The sequence below is a fragment of the Onychostruthus taczanowskii genome, unplaced genomic scaffold (genome assembly GCF_017590055.1).
Source record: "Onychostruthus taczanowskii isolate IOZ18803 unplaced genomic scaffold, ASM1759005v1 scaffold60, whole genome shotgun sequence".
Taxonomy (NCBI): Eukaryota; Metazoa; Chordata; class Aves; order Passeriformes; family Passeridae; genus Onychostruthus; species Onychostruthus taczanowskii.
This window is the reverse complement of record NW_024503680.1, coordinates 5,135,339-5,150,556: the sequence shown is the minus strand read 5'-3', so window position 1 is coordinate 5,150,556 and position 15,218 is coordinate 5,135,339. Positions and strand designations below refer to the sequence as shown.

The 15,218-nt window shown below is 62.4% G+C and overlaps 2 protein-coding genes across 2 annotated transcripts in view; one reads left to right on the top strand and one right to left on the bottom strand.

The window, feature by feature from the left end:
• ZNF335 (zinc finger protein 335) overlaps window positions 1-294 on the bottom strand; it is a 9,808-nt gene extending 9,514 nt beyond the window's left edge. Inside the window, exon 1 of the mRNA XM_041419175.1 lies at window positions 146-294. The gene's annotated coding sequence lies outside the window, so the exon portion shown is untranslated. The remainder of the gene's footprint in view (window positions 1-145) is intronic.
• Window positions 295-10,288: 9,994 nt separating this feature from the next.
• Window positions 10,289-14,779, top strand: MMP9 (matrix metallopeptidase 9). The gene is made up of 13 exons (XM_041419257.1): window positions 10,289-10,473; window positions 10,678-10,916; window positions 11,247-11,395; window positions 11,604-11,732; window positions 11,815-11,988; window positions 12,064-12,237; window positions 12,356-12,529; window positions 12,675-12,830; window positions 12,919-13,195; window positions 13,317-13,456; window positions 13,567-13,717; window positions 13,817-13,920; window positions 14,204-14,779. Exons 1-13 carry the CDS (start codon window positions 10,333-10,335, stop codon window positions 14,311-14,313), a joined length of 2,118 nt encoding a protein of 705 aa, XP_041275191.1. The 5' UTR covers window positions 10,289-10,332; the 3' UTR covers window positions 14,314-14,779.
• Window positions 14,780-15,218: the final 439 nt, after the last annotated feature.

The window sequence follows — 15,218 nt, the reverse complement described above, 5'->3', positions numbered from 1 at the left end:
CCGCCCGCCAACCCGCGCCCTCACCCGGTCCGCCGCGGCCCCGCCGCGCCCCCGCCGGAGCCGGCACCACGGCGGCCGCCATGCCCCCCCGCCCTCTTGCCGCGCAGCGATACGGCGGCGCTGGCCCCGCGCCGGGACTACTTACGGCCGCCCAGCCGCTGCCCCGCCTGCAGCGCACGCCGCGGCGGAGATGCACTCCGCGCCCCGGCCGCCGCCTCAGGCGCCTCCCGGGGCCGCCCGCCTCCCGCGGGAGGAGAGAGGCCTCGGCGCCTCGCCGGGGACTACTTTCCCCGCGGAAGGGTCGGCGGTGGTGGGACCCTGCGTCATGGCGTCAGGAAGCGGCGCCCGGGCCCTGAGCGTCGGCGTCGCGCCGGGTTGCGCTGGTCACGTGACGGGAAGGCGGAAGTGGCGGTGGTACTGGGCCGGAGCGGGCGCTCGCTGCGGACACACCGTTCTCTCCCCTCCCTCCGCTTCCCGCCCGGTCCGGTCCGGCCCGGCCCGGCCCTGCCCGATAGCGCGTTCCCTCTACCGAGGTCCTTAGCTTGGCCGAGCCCGTGCAGCCCCGGCGCTCCAGCTCCCGTTCCATCACCCGCGGTAGGCGCTGGGGCCGCCCATCCCCGGAGTGATCCTGGCCCGCCTCGCCCTTCCCTGCGGGACCCGGGGCCTTGCCGCGTCCAGCCAGCCTCGGGCTGCTGAGCGCTTTCCCCGTCGGTCTCTGGCGGGGAACGGCACCTCCTGCCCGTTTGTTCCTTGATGCCAAACCCGCCTCTTTCGGTGGCAGCTCTGCATCTGAACAGCAGCCACCTTCCGATGGGCTCTCGCTCACCAATTCTGCCCTCCGGGATGGTTTTCCCCCAGAGCAGATGGCGACAGGCGCCCGATTTGGCTGCACTGGCTGCCCGCCCTGGGGGTGCTCAGTCTGGGGGTGCTCTGGCCTCACCCGGGGCTCCCCGGCAGTGGGGCAGCCGGCAGTGGGGCATTGCTGGCACCTCCCGGTGCCCCAGCGTTCCCTGCAGGATGCAGTGGGGCATTGCTGGCACCTCCCGGTGCCCCAGCGTTCCCTGCGGGATGCAGTGGGGCATTGCTGGCACCTCCCGGTGCCCCAGCGTTCCCTGCAGGATGCGGGGGGGCATTGCTGGCACCTCCCGGTGCCCCAGCGTTCCCTGCAGGATGCAGTGGGGCACTGCTGGCACCTCCCGGTGCCCCAGCGTTCCCTGCGGGATGCACTCGGACCTCGCTCTGTCCCAGCTCCCTGCAGCACTGCTGGTCTCGGTGCTCTTCCAGATCCTCCAGCTGAGCTCAGCTGAGCACGGCCTGGGCTTGGCCTCTGCTCCACGGCGATGGCTTTAACAAAGGCTCAGCTGGCTCTCTGTCCCCACGGATATTTTCTCATGTTGCAGTGTTCTGTTGAGGACGGCTCTATCCCGGTTTTTTCCTGGAAGAAAGGCAGCGGTGTTGTGCCTGTGCTCTGTCGGGGCTGACCCTGGCTCTGGGTTCCTGTGGAAGAAGCACACGGGCCGAGGGGGGTCAGGGCTCTCCATCCCAGCCGGCTCCGGGGCCACTCAGCCCAAGGCAGCCCGCAGTGCAGGTCGGGGTGGGCAGTGCCATCGTGTCACCGGTCCCAGCCCGTGCTGACACGGTGCCAGCTGCAGGAGGACAGACAGTGTCTCATCTGGCGCAGCCTGAGCATGGCCATAGCCTGCCAGAAACCCGAGCCCATGGCTGCTGGGCTGGATCAGCACTCCGCAGCATTTGGCTGTGCTGCCTCTGTGCCTCCGCTCCGGGGCGAGGCAGGCGGTGCCTGGATCCAGCCCCACAGCCCGGGGCTCGCTCCTGGGGCTCTGCGGGTCCCCGGTGTCCTGCCCCAGGTGACAGTTCCCGGAGGCACTGTGTGTCCGGCAGAGGCAGCAGAGGAGCTGCGCCGCCAGCTGCTGCGTGTGCACCTTCCGGCTCTTTTTCAAGCTAATTAAATGCATCCTTGAAAGGTTTATGCCCTCATCCATCATGGGCAGACAGCAGCGGTGAGAGCCATCCCCGGGCCGGCTGTGCGAGCTCTGCTGCCGCAGCGCTGCTGCCGCTGCCTCAGGGCTGAGTCCCCACATGCGCCCGGCTGCTGCCGTCACTGTCATGTCAGAAGCGCAGAACGACCAAGGGCTTGAGCTTTTTTCTCCCACTATTGCTTTTTAAAGCAGCCCTGTGCAGCTCAGTGCGGGAGGTGGAGGTGGGGAGGATGGGAGGGAGGTGCTCCTGTGCCTGATGTCCTCTCTCCGTAGTTCTGCAGCTCACTCCGGCAGCGCCCAGCACCGCCGGTGACCGGCTCTGTCTGGGTTTGGAATGCCCTTGTGCCCCCTCTTGTTTCTGCTGGGGAGGGGGAGTGGTGTCAGAGGAACCCTTGGCCAAAGCTGCCTGCCAGGTAGAGGAAGCTGGATGGATTTGTGTCAGACCAGCAGGTTTCCTCTTTCTGCCGTCAGTCAGCTGCTGAGTGAGACAAGTGAAGGATTTTCCCAACTGGTGATGGCTGCAGGGCAGAACAGCCTGAGCTCCGGGGGCTCAAACGAGCCCTCCTGGTGCTGGCTCGGCTGATGGAAAGTTGCATCAAGCTTCCCTGTCACCCTGCAGAGGTGCCCCACGTCCTCTGTCTCGGTGAATTGTCCCAAGCAGAGGTTTGCTGTGATGGGTAACCTGCTATTTTTAAAAATGCTGCGTGCCCCCGAGCGGGGTGAGCGGGGGATTTCCAGGGCAGGCAGAGCACGGCTCCCGTCCTCACTTCTGCAGGCACAGCTCCTTGCTGATAATTCTCCGCTGTTGTGCCTCCGAGCCTGAAATCACTTCAGAGCCAAAGAAAACACAAAGAGATCTCAGCAAGAGGCTTAAAGAGAATCCAAAAATGGCTGCAACACGTGTTGGATGTGTGTCCAAATACCTTAGCGGGGGGGAGCAGCAGGTTAAAGGGCTTTTGGGAGCGGGCTGAGGAGACAACGCAGCGCTTGTGCCTGGAGGACAAAGCTCAGGCTTGGGTGGAGTATGAGGCTGGTTTTATCAGGCTGCTTGATGGGCTGCTCTGACAGGCTGTCCCACGCCCGGGGAGGTTTCCCAGCTCTGTGCTCTCCAGCCTGGATGCAGCGCTGGGAAGGAGCTCCCACCAGACACGCTGCCGTGATGGTGACCCTGTCAGGGACTGTCCTCGCTGGTGGCCCTGGCCACGCCGGCTGTCCCCTCCCCGGTACAGTTTGCTGAGCTCCCACAATGGCTCTTCCATGAGCTCATGGCCTCGGTCACTGTCCCAAAATAGGAGATGGTTGTGCTGAGCACGGTGCCCAAGGCAGAGCCTCAGCTTCCCCCCCTGCAACCCGAACCCCTGACTTCCACTGCCAGTGATTTTGTCATCCTCGCTGTTTGTTCCTCCTTGTTTTCTTTTTTCTTTTCAAAGAAAACATTGTTGCGATGTTTGTGTAGCTGCAGGGCACGAATCCACATCAAGGCTTGTATTTATATCCCACCTGGGAAGGGCAGTTGCATCAGCACATTTTGTAAAACGTTGAGCAAAGCAGCCCCTGCTGCAGGAAATGGTTTTTCTTCACACCAGATTGCCTCACGGCTCTGTGCCTTCCCAGCAATGCTGGCTCCTGGAGAAGGCTCCTGGGGCACTCCTGGGGGATCACTCCATGGCAGCCAGGGTGGCCGTGGGAGCTGGCATAGCTTCCTGCTGGGCACTGCCCCTCTGCCCTGTGCCATGGATGGTGTTTCTGTGATGAGCAGCCTCCCCCTGTGCTGGCTGTTCTGCTGGGATCCCCATTTCCCAGAGCACTGGTGTGAGTGGGAGTGCCACAGGATGATGCCTGCGTTCTGTGGCCACCAAAGCTGTGGTGAACCCATGACCTCAGCCATAATGCCACCCTTGGGCTCAGACAGGGCCCTCCTGGGACAGACGGGAGCCACTCCCAGTGGAGGAGCCCATGGAAGTTGGCAGTGAGACCACTCAAAACCTCACACGGTCCCCTTGGCAGGAGGCAGCTCACTGGCCCTGGAGGTGCTGCTGGTGGCTGTGCCTCGGGCATGGAGAGGCTCTCCTGGTGTGTGCTGGTGCCTCTTGTGCCATCAATGCCTGCCCTGACCCCAAGACAGAGTGACAGTGGTGCTGAGCCATGCATTCCTTCTCTGATGTATCTTGTCCCGCACCCAGTGCCATAGGTCTTGTCCCACATAGATCAGTGCCATGGCTGCCATTCCTGGAAGTTTTTGGGGCTATCAACAGCCTTTCCAGGATGTGCTTGGAGCTGCTGGATGCAAACAGCTGGCTCCCTCGCGCCTGCCAGAACTGCTGCTGCTACTGCTGAGTGTTTTTTTTCCCCTTCTGGAGGGATCCTGTGGCTTCCTTCCCAGACCCTGAGACCTTGGAGCCACAGTCCAAGGCCACCAGTTTCCACCCTCTCCCGTGCTGCTGATTCATCACTGCTGGTTAGTTAAAAAATGGTAATCAGCAAATTACTGAAATATAAGTAAAATAAACAAGGTGGGCAGAGAACTGTGTATGCAGCGGGGCCCCAAAGGCCTCGGGTGTGCAGTGTGCTGGGCTCTGTCTGTCCCCTGCACTCGTCCCCAGCACGGGGCCTGTGCCTGGATGAGTAGTCCCGGAGCAGGGGGTCAGTACCTGGCACTGCCATGGCATTCCTGACCCTGCCAGTCCTGCATGTCTGCCCAGGCTGGTCCTGTCAGGCTGCTCTGCTCAGTCCCCCTCGCTCCAGCCCCTCAAATGAAAGAGGGGTTGCTACACCCCAGGGCAGAGCAGGCAGACTGTGGGGCTGCTCCCCACCCCGTGGGGGCATGGCAGCTCTCACGGGTCTGCTGGCTCTTGCCTGGGTGCTCTCCAGCCCTTGTCCTCCCCGGGCAGCACAGCGGCTCTGTCCATCCCGGCGTTCCTTCACGCAGGGTGTGCCTTCCTCCGCTCACACGATGCCCGGTTTTGAAAGGTCTCAGGTCGTGTGGCTGGGGCAGCTCCCGGCGGACAGCCAGGCTGTGTGCCATTCCTGGGCTGCCTGGGCTTTGTCCATATGCCTGTGTTGACAACTGAGCTGCTCTGAGTTAATTTGGCAGCAAGCGCTGGAACAGTTGTCAAATGTTTTACTGAAATCTGAACGTGTTGCATCTAGCGCCCTTCCTTCTGCTTTGCGCAGTTTACAATTAAATACCACCAGTTTTGCCCATATTCCACCTTCCACAAACCCCCGCTCCTTATTCCCAAGCCGCTCCATTGCTGACAGCCATGGATTCCTGGCAGCACGTTGTCCCCTTGCACACAGTCAGGTTCCTTGTCATTGTCACAATTGCTGCTCTTCCTGTTTTAGCAGGCAGCTGCCATGCCCGTGTCACTGCCGGGAGCAAAGCGCTGCCCACCCGTCCTGTGCCATGGTGCTGATGGTTCACCGCAGCAGCTGTGCCCCCAGAGCTGGCAGCCACCCAGCTCTGTCCTGCCCTGCTCCCCTCCCGGCTCCTGCCTCAGTCCTGTGGTGCACAGGAGATGCTTCCATGGAGCTGATCCAGCAGGTCACCCAAGAGGGGATGCTGAGGGGATGGATGACGGCCATGAGGCTGCCCGTTCCCCTTCTTAAATGGTCCCCAGGTGACCTGGACCCTGTGCTCCTCTCACCTGCCTGAATATTCCATGCTCTTGCTCCCAGCAGGTGGGAAAGTTTGGGAGAAGAAAGGTTGGTCAAAGCTGGAGGCAGAAGCTGAGGCAGGAGGAGGGTTAAGGGATGGGATGGAGTCTATCCTGAAGAACAAGAGCCCTGCAATGTTTGGAGCAGGCTGCTGGTGGCCTCGGTGTGAGGTGTGCCAGGCGCCAGCTGCCAGCCCCAGCACCTGGTGAATGGAGCTCTGGGCGGGACTCCTGCAGCATTCCAGTGGGACCCCAACAGATACGGGGGGTTCCCAGGGTGGGCATGGAGGGGCTGTCCCAGCCCAGCACAAGGAGGTGACTGTGCCGCCCACCTGGATACCGGGATCGGTGTGGCAGGCAGGGGATCCGTCATGTGTGCTCTGCAGTGGGATGGGTGGTGACACGGCAGCGCTGGTTTCAGTGCCTGCAGGGTGGAGTGAGCCGCCCGGTGACGGCGGCCGCGTCATCCTCACCCAGACAAGGTGCGGGAGCAGCAGCATCAGTCTGGGGACAGCGGGGCTGGCTGGCAGTGGGACTGAGGGGTAAGGGGCTGGGACGCCAGGCAAACAGGGATGAAGGGTTGGCAAAAAGGGGATGCTGAGAGGTGGGGAGTTTCCCAGGTGAGGCAAGGGGCAAGCAAGGAGCTGAGCAGGTGCCCCACAGAGCTTGGGGAAGGCGGGGAAGGGATGCAGGGCCAGGCACTGCTGGTGCTGGAGAGCTGTGGATCCATGGCACGCAGGGTGGTTGCCGGGAAGGGTCCTGGGCCCAGCTGGAGACTGCAGTCCCAGCCCACGCGGGGCCCAGCGCCAGGACAGCAGATACGGGAAGCGTGTGCAGGAATGTTGTTTCTGTCTGGAGCCCTTGAGCAGGAGTGATGGAGCTCCGAGCCTCTGACGTAGAGCTGCTCCCTCTGCCCTGTCCTGCTCCCACGCCAAGTGTCCCCGTGCTCTGGTCACTGCATACCATGGACCGGTGCTGGCTATGGCAGCCACTGCTGGGGTGTCGATTCTGCTCCCTGAACATGGGGTGGAGCAGAGCCCATGGGACATGCTCAGCTAGAGGCATGCAGTAATGCCCTGCCCACTGCTCAGGGGGTCTGGCTGTGCCATGGTGGCCGTGGCACTGGCTCTCTCTGCAGCTTCTGCCAGGTCCAAGTGCTCCCTCCCCTCTCTGCACAGGTTGTGTTCCCCCTGAGACCGGCACTTGCTCTCCCCAGTCCAGCGCTGTCTCACCCGCACAAGATGCTGACTCTCTCCCACCCCACTTCCCCTTGCCACCACAGTCCTGCTTATGCTGGAAGGGAACCTGGTGCCATCTACACGCCTGTGCCTGTCCTTTGCTCCTTTACCCCTGTGCCCTGACTGGGGTTCCTGGGTGTGAAGCAGTAACTCTGGCAACTGGATGTTCCCTCACCCTTGGTTCCTCAGCTCCTCACCAGCTTTGTTGCCCTGGTGCATCTCATGTTTGTGGACCTCTCCCCTGGCTGTCTGGTGCCACACTCCCTCCCTGGCTGGCCCCCACCCTGCTTGCTTCTATGGGGGGAATTGAGCTGGGAGGGGGTCTAGGGGCCCCATACAATCCCCCCAAACCACACTGCTGACCCAACCAGCACCTCCCAGCAGGAGACCTGCAGCCTTGCAGAGGTGCCACTGTGTCCTGTCAGCCTCTGTCCTGGGCAGGGATCCAGGCAGGCAGCAGCCCTCTTGAGGTCCTGGATCAGTTTCACACAGAGGGTCTGCATGGGGGTGGCCATGAGTAAGGATGTGTGAAGGGGCTGCGGTGGCTGTTCCTTCCCCTTTCGGCAGCGACAGCGGTGACCGGCAACCTCGTGGCTCGGGCAGTGTCTGGGATGGAGGATGTCTGCCTGGGATTTTCCATCTCACTCCTATCAGGGGCTCTGGGAGTGTAAAAGGCCATGGGCAGCCTGGGCTGTGCACAGCTCCTGGGGTCTCTGCCATCCACAGCCCTCTCCTGCCTGTGGCACTGCCCTGTCATCACTGCCCTCCTCTCTTTCCCACTCTGCAGTGGCTGCCCCAAGCCTCCCTCCACACGTGCATTTTCTGAGGAAACTGTGCTTTGACCCAGCTCCCATAGACAAGCTGATCGAGGCTGCCTTGCATGGGGCTCATGCCAGCAGTGCCAAGCCCATCCCACAGAATTCCCTGCCTGCCACAGAGGCTGCCAGCACTGCCAGACATGGGGGTTTCCCTGCTGCCCTGGCCCTGCTCCCTGACGAGCCTCCAGAGAGTCACCAGAAATTCCCCCGGGATGGTTCCAGGAGGAAGCTGGTGAGCGGGGCCATGAGTCAGTGGGAGCGGCCAGGACGGGGCAGAGCTGCGGCTGCCAACCCCCCACTGGAGCTCCCACTGCCCAGCTCGAGGGCTTGCTGGGACTGGTGCACAATGTGTGGGGCATTGGCCCTCATCTCCTTCTGCCATCACTTGCTCCAAGGTCCCACTCCCCTCCCAGCCCCTTTTCTGCTGGGCTGTGGCTCTGCCCTCACGGTGCCACAGGCAGCACGATGCCATGCGTGCCCTGGCAGAGTGCCCAGGCTGTTGGAGCTGTGGCTTCTGCATGTGGTGGAAACGAAGGATGGGAATAGCATGGGGAAGGCCAAGAGATCTGCCACAGTGGTGGGGAGACCAGAGTTGGATCTGAATTTCTGACTATATTCCAGAGCTGGAGTCACAAGTCTCATTGTCAGGGATGCCCTGCAGGTTCATCCTCCCAGAGGTTATTTAGCACCCAGCTCCTACAACAGCTCTGTGCTGTGGGCTGAGGTCCTGGCAGGCTGAAGAGCAGAGGATGTGGAGCAGTGCCTGCTCCCCAAGTGCCTCAGGAGCCACCAGCTTCAATGGGCTCTCAGGGCACCTTGGCAGAGGCCCTCCTCACCTCAGCTGCCAGCCAGGCAGGGAGCACAGAGAGCCACTGCCTCCTGCCTGCTGGGCCATCACAGTGACAAGGGGGGCAGGCTGGACCCTGTGGGGAGGGGCTGTAGGGTGACCTGGCTGCAGGGTCCCTGGGCTATGTCCCACCATGAGGGAATGCTTGGCTGGATGTGTTTGTCACACCAGGTGCAGGACGGCGGCTGCTTGTGAAGCAATTTCCTGTGCCAGGGAATTGGGGCTGCTCTTGCAGGGCTGTGGTGGGGGAGTGAAGCAACCCCCTGATTTCTCACCATTGCTTCCTTCCAGATTAGCCCACACTGCCGGTGGGTTTCCTGTGCCCAGCCAGCCGTGGCCCTGGGATGCAGCCCACCAGCACAGGGCATCTGGCAGGTGATGCTGCCCCAGGGATGAGCCCTCACTTGGGCATGGGGGTTCCTCTCCAAGGGCACAGGGAGCAGAGCCCTGACCTCTCACTGTCCCCAGCTGTGCTGGGTGCCAGCATAACCTGCTTGTCCTTTGGCTGGGCCAGGAGCTGCTGGTTTGGCTCAGCCAGAGCTGGGGGGATAGTGGGACTGGGTGGCTGCTGAGCCCAGTCTGGCACTGTTGGGAGCTGGGAAGACAGACACCAACAGCAATGGGGTGAACAGGAGGATCCTCCTGATGAAGCCAGCTGAGTTCATGGGGCTGAGCTTCTTTGGGCTCATGGGGTTTGTGAGTGCTGGGCAGGGGAGCTGCTCTGGGACCTGTGTCTCAGCAGCCTCACTGGGCTGCACCAGTCCTCCCTCCCCCCCGCTGACGCTGCGCCTTCTTCTCTGCCATCTGTTTTCTCCTCGCTCCTCATCCCTGTTTGCTTTCCCCTTCACTGCTCTCGTTCCCACAAGCGTCGGCACTTTGGGAGAAGCAGGAAAACACCATCCCATGGCAAGGTCTGTGCTGTGCTGGGTGGGAACCTGAGTCAGCAGCACCCTGCAGAGCAGGGCAGCAAGGATAGGGCACCCCTAATTTGCCAGGGCCCCAGGTGGAGCATTCCTGTGCCCCGAGCTGCTCCTGGGCAGGCACTGCCTCTGGTACCAGGGAGCTCTGCCATTCAGCTGCTGGCATTTGGGCTTGGAATCATGGGGTGAGGAGCCATGGGCATCTCCAATGCTGGAAACTAAACACTCTGACCCACTGGGGTGATGCAGCTATGGTGGGGAAGGATGTAGAGTCCTGGTGAGGGTGCAAGCTCCCAAACCCCAGGCAAGTGGGCTCCAGGTGCTGGTGCTCAGGTGGGGGTTCCACTGCTACCTGTCCCCATGCCCACCCACGTTCTTGTGGGTCTGGGTCCAGCACCATCAGCCCTTGGCCAGCCAAGCTCAGTGTCAGCCGGTGTGATGGCACAGCTACAGGGTCCTGAGCACCTGGCTGGCCTCCAGTGATGCTCTGCTGTCCCCACAGCTAGCATGGTCTTGGGGCCAGCAGGGCAGTGCCTGTGCAGGGCAGCCCCAGGGTGGCCATTCGGTGCTGTGCTGTGGCCCGGTGCAGCTGCCCAGCCACTCTCCTTCCTGTCCTCCTGGCGTGGCTGCGGAACGCAGCGTGTTTAGTAAACAAGGTGATGAAACAGTTAAGGCAGAGATGGAGTGTGCGTTTCGTCACCGTGGGAAGGGAGAAGGGAGCGTGAGTCGGCGCTGAGGGGTCTGAGGGTGACTCACTGCCCTCCCACCCCATAAATAGGAGCGGGTAGCCCGGCGGCACCCAGAGCAGACAGCGGGGACCAGCAGAGCCACATCCCTCCTGCCACCGCGAACCATGGCACTCCTCCTGGCCCCGCTTGTCGCCGGGCTGCTGGCCCTCTCCTGCTATGCGGCCCCTCTCCAGGGCAAGCCGCAGGCGGTTGTCACCTTCCCGGGGGACCTGATCAGCACCCTGCCGGATCTACAGCTGGCAGAGGTGAGGGGAGCATGGCCCCGTGCTGCTCTCCTGGCACCCAGGTCCCCAAGGGGGCACGCAGGCTGACAGTGAGGGGCTGCAGGCACAGCTTGAGAGCTGTCAGTCTGCTTGAGCTCAGGGAAGCACCCAGGCTGGGATGGGTGCCGGGGGCTGCTGGAGCCCCCTCCCGCCTCGCTCACCCCTCTGGCTGCCTTTCCTCCACAGCGCTACCTGCAGAGGTTCGGCTACACCACGGAGGCAGAGGCTAAGATTGGTGGCAGGCACGTGTCCCTGGGCAAGGCACTGCTCAAGATGCAGAAGCAGCTGGGCCTGGAGGAGACGGGAGAGCTGGATGCTGCCACACTGGAGGCCATGCGAGCCCCCCGCTGCGGCGTCCCTGATGTGGGAACCTTCCTTACCTTTGAGGGGGACCTCAAGTGGGACCACATGGACCTGACCTACCGGTGAGTCTGCTCTGGAGATGAATCCTTGTGTCCCCAGGGTGATGGTGCCAGGAAAATGGAGAGCCTGAGGGAGCAGGAGGCTGGCAGCCTCTGCTCAGCCCTTCTCCAGGCTTGGTGCTGCCTGTACAGCTGGGTCCCCGTGCTGCAGGGCCAAGCTGGGACAGCAGCAGCATCTGCTCCCCCATGCCCAGAAGGGCACCTGAGCCCTGGGTGAGGCCAGGGTGGTGACTGCTCTCACCTCTGGAGGTGGGGGTCTGCTCCTTCCCAGAACAGGGTTACTCCTGCATGAGGAGGGGAGCTGGCAGCACTGACCCTCTGCCTCCCTGGCAGGGTGATAAACTACTCCCCCGACCTGGACCGTGCCGTGATCGATGACGCCTTCAGACGCGCGTTCCAAGTGTGGAGCGATGTGACCCCTCTCACCTTCACCCAGATATACAGTGGCGAGGCAGACATCATGATCATGTTTGGCAGCCAAGGTGATGTCCTTTGAGTAGGCAGGGAGAGAGGAGGGGCCTGGTGATGCACGCTGCCTGTGAGATCCTTACCCCATGTCTCCTTGGGTTGTGCACAGAGTCCCCCTGCCCCCATACGTGCAGGAGGTGTGCATGGCTTGGGTGTCTGTATGTGTGCTGGGGACGTGAGGGCTCCTCTGGCAGGTTCAGCTGAGGGTGCTTTTCCCTGCAGAGCATGGGGACGGGTACCCCTTCGACGGCAAGGACGGGCTCCTGGCCCACGCCTTTCCCCCAGGCCAGGGCATCCAGGGTGATGCCCACTTTGACGATGATGAGTTCTGGACACTGGGAACTGGCTTAGGTAAGGGCAGGATGTGGTGGGTTGGGGGGGGTCTGATGGTGCCAACCGCAGCCGCAGCATTGAGCCACCCCTCTCTGAGCAGTGGTGAAGACCCGCCACGGGAATGCCAACGGAGCCGAATGCCACTTCCCCTTCATCTTCGAGGGCCACTCCTACTCCCGGTGCACCACGGAGGGGCGCAAGGATGGGCTGCCCTGGTGTGCCACCACCCCCAACTACGACCGGGATAAGAAATATGGCTTCTGCCCCAGCGAGCGTGAGTAGTGGCAACCATAACCCCTGCCTAGCCCCGCGGTGCCTGGGGCCCTCCTCACTCTCCCTCACCCCACAGTCCTCTACACCAATGGTGGCAACAGCGATGGAGCCCCCTGTGTCTTCCCCTTCATCTTCGAGGGCACCTCCTATGACACCTGTACCACAGACGGGCGCTCCGATGGCTACCGCTGGTGTGCCACCACCTCCAGCTTCGACCAGGACAAGAAATACGGCTTCTGCCCCAACCGAGGTGCCAGCAGGGAGGGGGGCATGCAGGGGAGGGGGCACATGAGAGGTCTCAGCGTTGTCCTGGATTCTGGCTGGTGCAGCCAGGGGCCAGGGACAGCCTCACTGACACTTTGCTGCAGACACGGCGGTGATCGGCGGCAACTCCCAGGGGGACCCGTGCGTCTTTCCCTTCACCTTCCTGGGACAGTCCTACAGCTCCTGCACAAGCCAGGGCCGGCAGGATGGCAAGCTCTGGTGTGCCACCACCAGCAACTATGACACTGACAAGAAGTGGGGCTTCTGCCCTGACAGAGGTACTGCTCCCTCTGCCTGTGCTCCCCTTTGTGCCTCCCAGACCCACGCCATATTGTCACACTTCTTGTTGGGACCAAAGTCTCTGGATGGTGTGTCCTGCCCTGTTGTGGCCCACCAGGCACTTAGGCCAGTGCTTTCTCCCAGGTTACAGCATCTTCCTGGTGGCTGCCCATGAGTTTGGACACTCACTGGGTCTGGACCACTCCAGTGTGCGTGAGGCACTGATGTACCCTATGTACAGTTACATCCAGGACTTCCAGCTGCACCCCGATGACGTCCAGGGCATCCAGTACCTCTACGGTGAGCAGCTGCACTGCAGCTGGGTGCATTGGGTGTCCTGCAGCACCAAACTGATTCCAGCCTCATGCCCACCCCTGTATTCACTCAGGTCGTGGCTCTGGCCCTAAGCCCACTGCACCTGCACCTGCTCCCACGGAGGAGCCCCAGCCCCTGCCCACGGAGGAGCCCCAGCCCCTGCCCACGGAGGAGCCCCAGCCCGTGCCCACGGAAGCTGGAAGCACATCCACCACTGAGGAGGAGGAGGAGGAGACGCCAGAGCCCACAGTTGGACCCATTCCTGTGGACCCCAGCCGGGATGCCTGCATGGAGAAGAACTTTGATGCTATCACAGAGATCAATGGGGAGCTGTACTTCTTCAAGGATGGGTGAGTGGCAGCATCTGGCACCTCCTGCCCTGGTGAGGTGGGATGTGGGGGAACACAGGGATGTGAGGGACATGGGCTGTGGCAGATTGAGGTGATCAGGACAGCTCATCTTCCCCACCAGGAAATACTGGACCTACTCATCCTTCTGGAAATCGGGCATCCAGGGTGCCTTCTCTGTTGCTGATACCTGGCCTGGCCTCCCAGACACCATCGATGCTGTTTTCCAGGATTTGCTCACCAAGAGGGTCTTCTTCTTCGCTGGTGAGCTCTGCCCCCACTGCCCTCGCCCAGTCCCACGGGCAGTGGGAGGAGTCTGGTGAAGCCTGGGAGCTCTCAGGACTGTCTGACACCCCCACTATCTCCCACTGCAGGTCGGCAGTTCTGGGTGTTTTCTGGGAAGAGTGCACTGGGCCCCCGGGGGATCGAGAAGTTGGGTATAGGGAAGGAAGCCGGCCGCCTCTCGGGGGCCCTGCAGCGGGGCCGCGGCAAAGTGCTGCTCTTCAGCGGGGAGAGCTACTGGAGGTGAGCAGCACTGGAGAGCAGCAGCGCCTGCCTGAGCCCTGGCCAGGGGCTGGGAGGGGGGTTCCCAGCAGCCCTGAGCACGGCTCTGCTCTCCCACAGGCTGGACGTGAAGGTTCAGAGGGTGGACAAGGGCTACCCCCGTGCCACCGATGATGTCTTCACCGGCGTCCCCCTTGATGCACGCAATGTGTTCCTCTACCAAGGTGAGTGGAAGCTGGTGGGTGGGTGCTGTGGGTTCAGGCCCGGGCTACCTGAGCCTCTCATGGCATTGCTCCAGTTCCTGGCTCGGGATGCTCGGGTGTGTGGGGAATGGTCCCAGGACAGGGGGGTCATCAGCTCTGGTGGGTCCTTGTGGTGCAGCTGGCAGGGTGCCAGCAAGGTGCAGGGTGCCATGTGCCTGTGCTGCTTGGGCAGCCGCCAGGATGGGTCTCTGTATGGCCAAACTCCCGCTGACCCTCCATTCCCTCCATCCCCTTCCCTGCCCAGGCAAGTACCACTTCTGCCGGGGCAGCTTCTACTGGAGGATGACACCGCGCTACCAGGTGGACAGGGTGGGCTACGTCAAGTATGACATCCTGCAGTGTCCCCAGAACTGAAGGCCTGACCAGCCACCGGCTCTGCCAGTGCTGCTCCCTGCCCACTGCTCCCAGCCTGCGGGCTCCTGTCTCATGGGCTGACTCCTGGGAGCCTTGTGGCTGTGGGTAGCCCCAGATGAGATCACCATCGTCCTGGAAGAAAGGGGTAGGGGGTCCTCACCTCTTGGGAGCTGCCCAGCCTGGAGAGCCCCAGCTGGGGAGAAGGACTCTTGCCACAGATGGCATTGTGCCACCCCTACTGCACAGAGGCGTTTGTCTGGTGCAAACCGCACATGGATTCAAGACAAATTTGTCTTTTTCCTGAGCCAGCGATGCTAGGTCAGGCTGAGCCCCACTGGGAGCTGGCGCCTGGGGTCATACCAGGGCAGGACACAGGGTTTTGCCTACTCCTGCCCACTGCCCACTCTGCCAACCACCCCCTCTGCCAATTGCCTGCCCATTTGTAATAAAGACAATTCTTTGGACACAGCCTCGAGTGCTCTATCAGCTGTTGATTTGGAGAACTCCCATGTGCTGGGAGCATCATCTTCCCCCACGGTGCCCCGAGGGTACCAGCACCAGTGGGCAGGGGGCACTGTGGGGGGGCCGCCACCAAATCCCCCTTTGCTAAGGACTCTGGATCCCGCAGGGACACTGGGTACAACGGAGAATGATGTCTCTCGGTCCCGACACTGTCCACCACCAGTCCTACGCTAGGGGAGGCACCCCCGCCCCGACTCGCCAGACCTCCCAAGCCCTGGCTCCGCATAATCCTCCACCCACCGCCCCCCCCTGCGCTCCACCTTTGCACCGAGATGAGGAGCGAGCTGTTGTCACCGCGTGTGGCCGGCACCCAGCGTGTGACCGGACTCCGCACTGCCGCCGAGACCCCTCCGCGGGCTGACCCCGTAGATTCCCCCGGGCCC